Here is a 1,443-nt window from a genome sequence, read left to right as displayed (position 1 = left end):
TGTTGTAAAATGCAACGTTTTTTGAATGCTGAATAAAAGCACTCAGTTTTTGAAATGCTTTTGTATATTGCTGAAACCCACCAAAGATTCTAATAAGCTTAGCCACCCACCCCAAATGGAAAAGTGGAATAATCCTAAAAAAAGGAATCATGCTAAATCACCTTTACATCTAAATGAAAGAGATTCGAGAGTAGGAACAGAAAACACTCCCAAAACAAACTAGTTTCATAGGATCATAAGACATAATCAGTCAAGATATACATACCTAGGACTTGAGGGGTAAACACAACCAGAAGATGTAGCTGCAGATTAAAAATTAAGCAAATAAATTAGTAAAGAAAAATAAGGAAGAGAAGAATAAAAATTAAAATTGGAGTTGTACTTACAAGGTGGATTTTGACTAGTGGAAGCAGCACCAGAAAAATCACAGCTGTCTTGAGCATTACCCTTCCTTTGGTAATAGCTATTAACAGCATAGTTACAGTGATCTTTCACAGTGTTTGGTTGGTAACAAGCTCCATTTTGGAGAATAGCACTACAATCAGCTCCATTCCCACAAGCATAATCTATTGCTTTCTGAAGTGCTTGATCACCTACACCATCTTTGCATAAACAGTACAGAGCATCTATTGCACAAAATAAACAAGAACAGTCAGCTCATACAGCAATCAAAACATGCAATTCAGAAATAGCAAAATCAACAAGGAACAAAAAACATGTTTAGAAATTTCCTTAACTAGCAACTAAAATTCACTCTCTCAACTAGAATTACATAGTATGTCTTTGATCATCATAGTAGAAATCCACCTCACAAGAACTTAAAGCAAGAAAAAGCAATAATCAATTATAGGAACTCATGATGTCAGAGAAAACATACATGGATCAGCAGCTATCTATAAATTTTGAAACTTCAAAAATAGAAAGACTTACTTGAATGGCCAGTGAGGGCCAAGAGAAGCAGGAAATAGAGGAAAAGGGCCATGAAAAGATAGAGTAAGAAAGGGAGAAGAAAAGAGAGATAAAAGCGTTTGGAGAATGAATGAAGAATCTGTGAGGGACAAGAGAGAAGTGTTGTGGTTTAGGTGTCTCTATCAAACTATATATCACTATGGCTTGTGTTTTACATCATTTAAGTGAATGATAAAGGCATTATTATACAATATAAAGGCATAAACTGGGAGGGTACTGTTCTGGGGAATTGTGTACAGGATTTCCTTAGTTTTATAATTCACTCATTACTTTCTCATGTTTTCAAACGGCCAATTTTACTGTAAAAATGTTTTTTTTTAGAGTAAGGTGACATAGAAATTCTTGCAAATTTACATTTTGGATAGATTAATTTGTAAAAAAAAATTAATAAAATTTTTTAAGATAACAAACGTAAAGAAATTAATTTAAATTAAAACATTCTATCGTAATCATAGAACTAATTTAAAGATAGTG

At 32.7% G+C, this 1,443-nt stretch overlaps 1 protein-coding gene across 1 annotated transcript in view; it reads right to left on the bottom strand.

The window, feature by feature from the left end:
* The window catches only part of LOC107631832 (PLASMODESMATA CALLOSE-BINDING PROTEIN 4), a 2,497-nt gene extending 1,343 nt beyond the window's left edge, over positions 1-1,154 (bottom strand). Inside the window, exons 1-3 of the mRNA XM_016335401.2 lie at positions 931-1,154; positions 387-626; positions 266-302 (exon numbers count right to left, since the gene is read on the bottom strand). Coding sequence (XP_016190887.1) covers positions 266-302; positions 387-626; positions 931-982 — 329 coding nt within the window. The 5' untranslated portion in view covers positions 983-1,154. The remainder of the gene's footprint in view (positions 1-265; positions 303-386; positions 627-930) is intronic.

This window comes from Arachis ipaensis, chromosome B03 (genome assembly GCF_000816755.2).
Source record: "Arachis ipaensis cultivar K30076 chromosome B03, Araip1.1, whole genome shotgun sequence".
Taxonomy (NCBI): domain Eukaryota; kingdom Viridiplantae; phylum Streptophyta; class Magnoliopsida; order Fabales; family Fabaceae; genus Arachis; species Arachis ipaensis.
The sequence above is the reverse complement of the archived record's forward strand: the minus strand, read 5'-3'. Positions and strand labels throughout refer to the sequence as shown.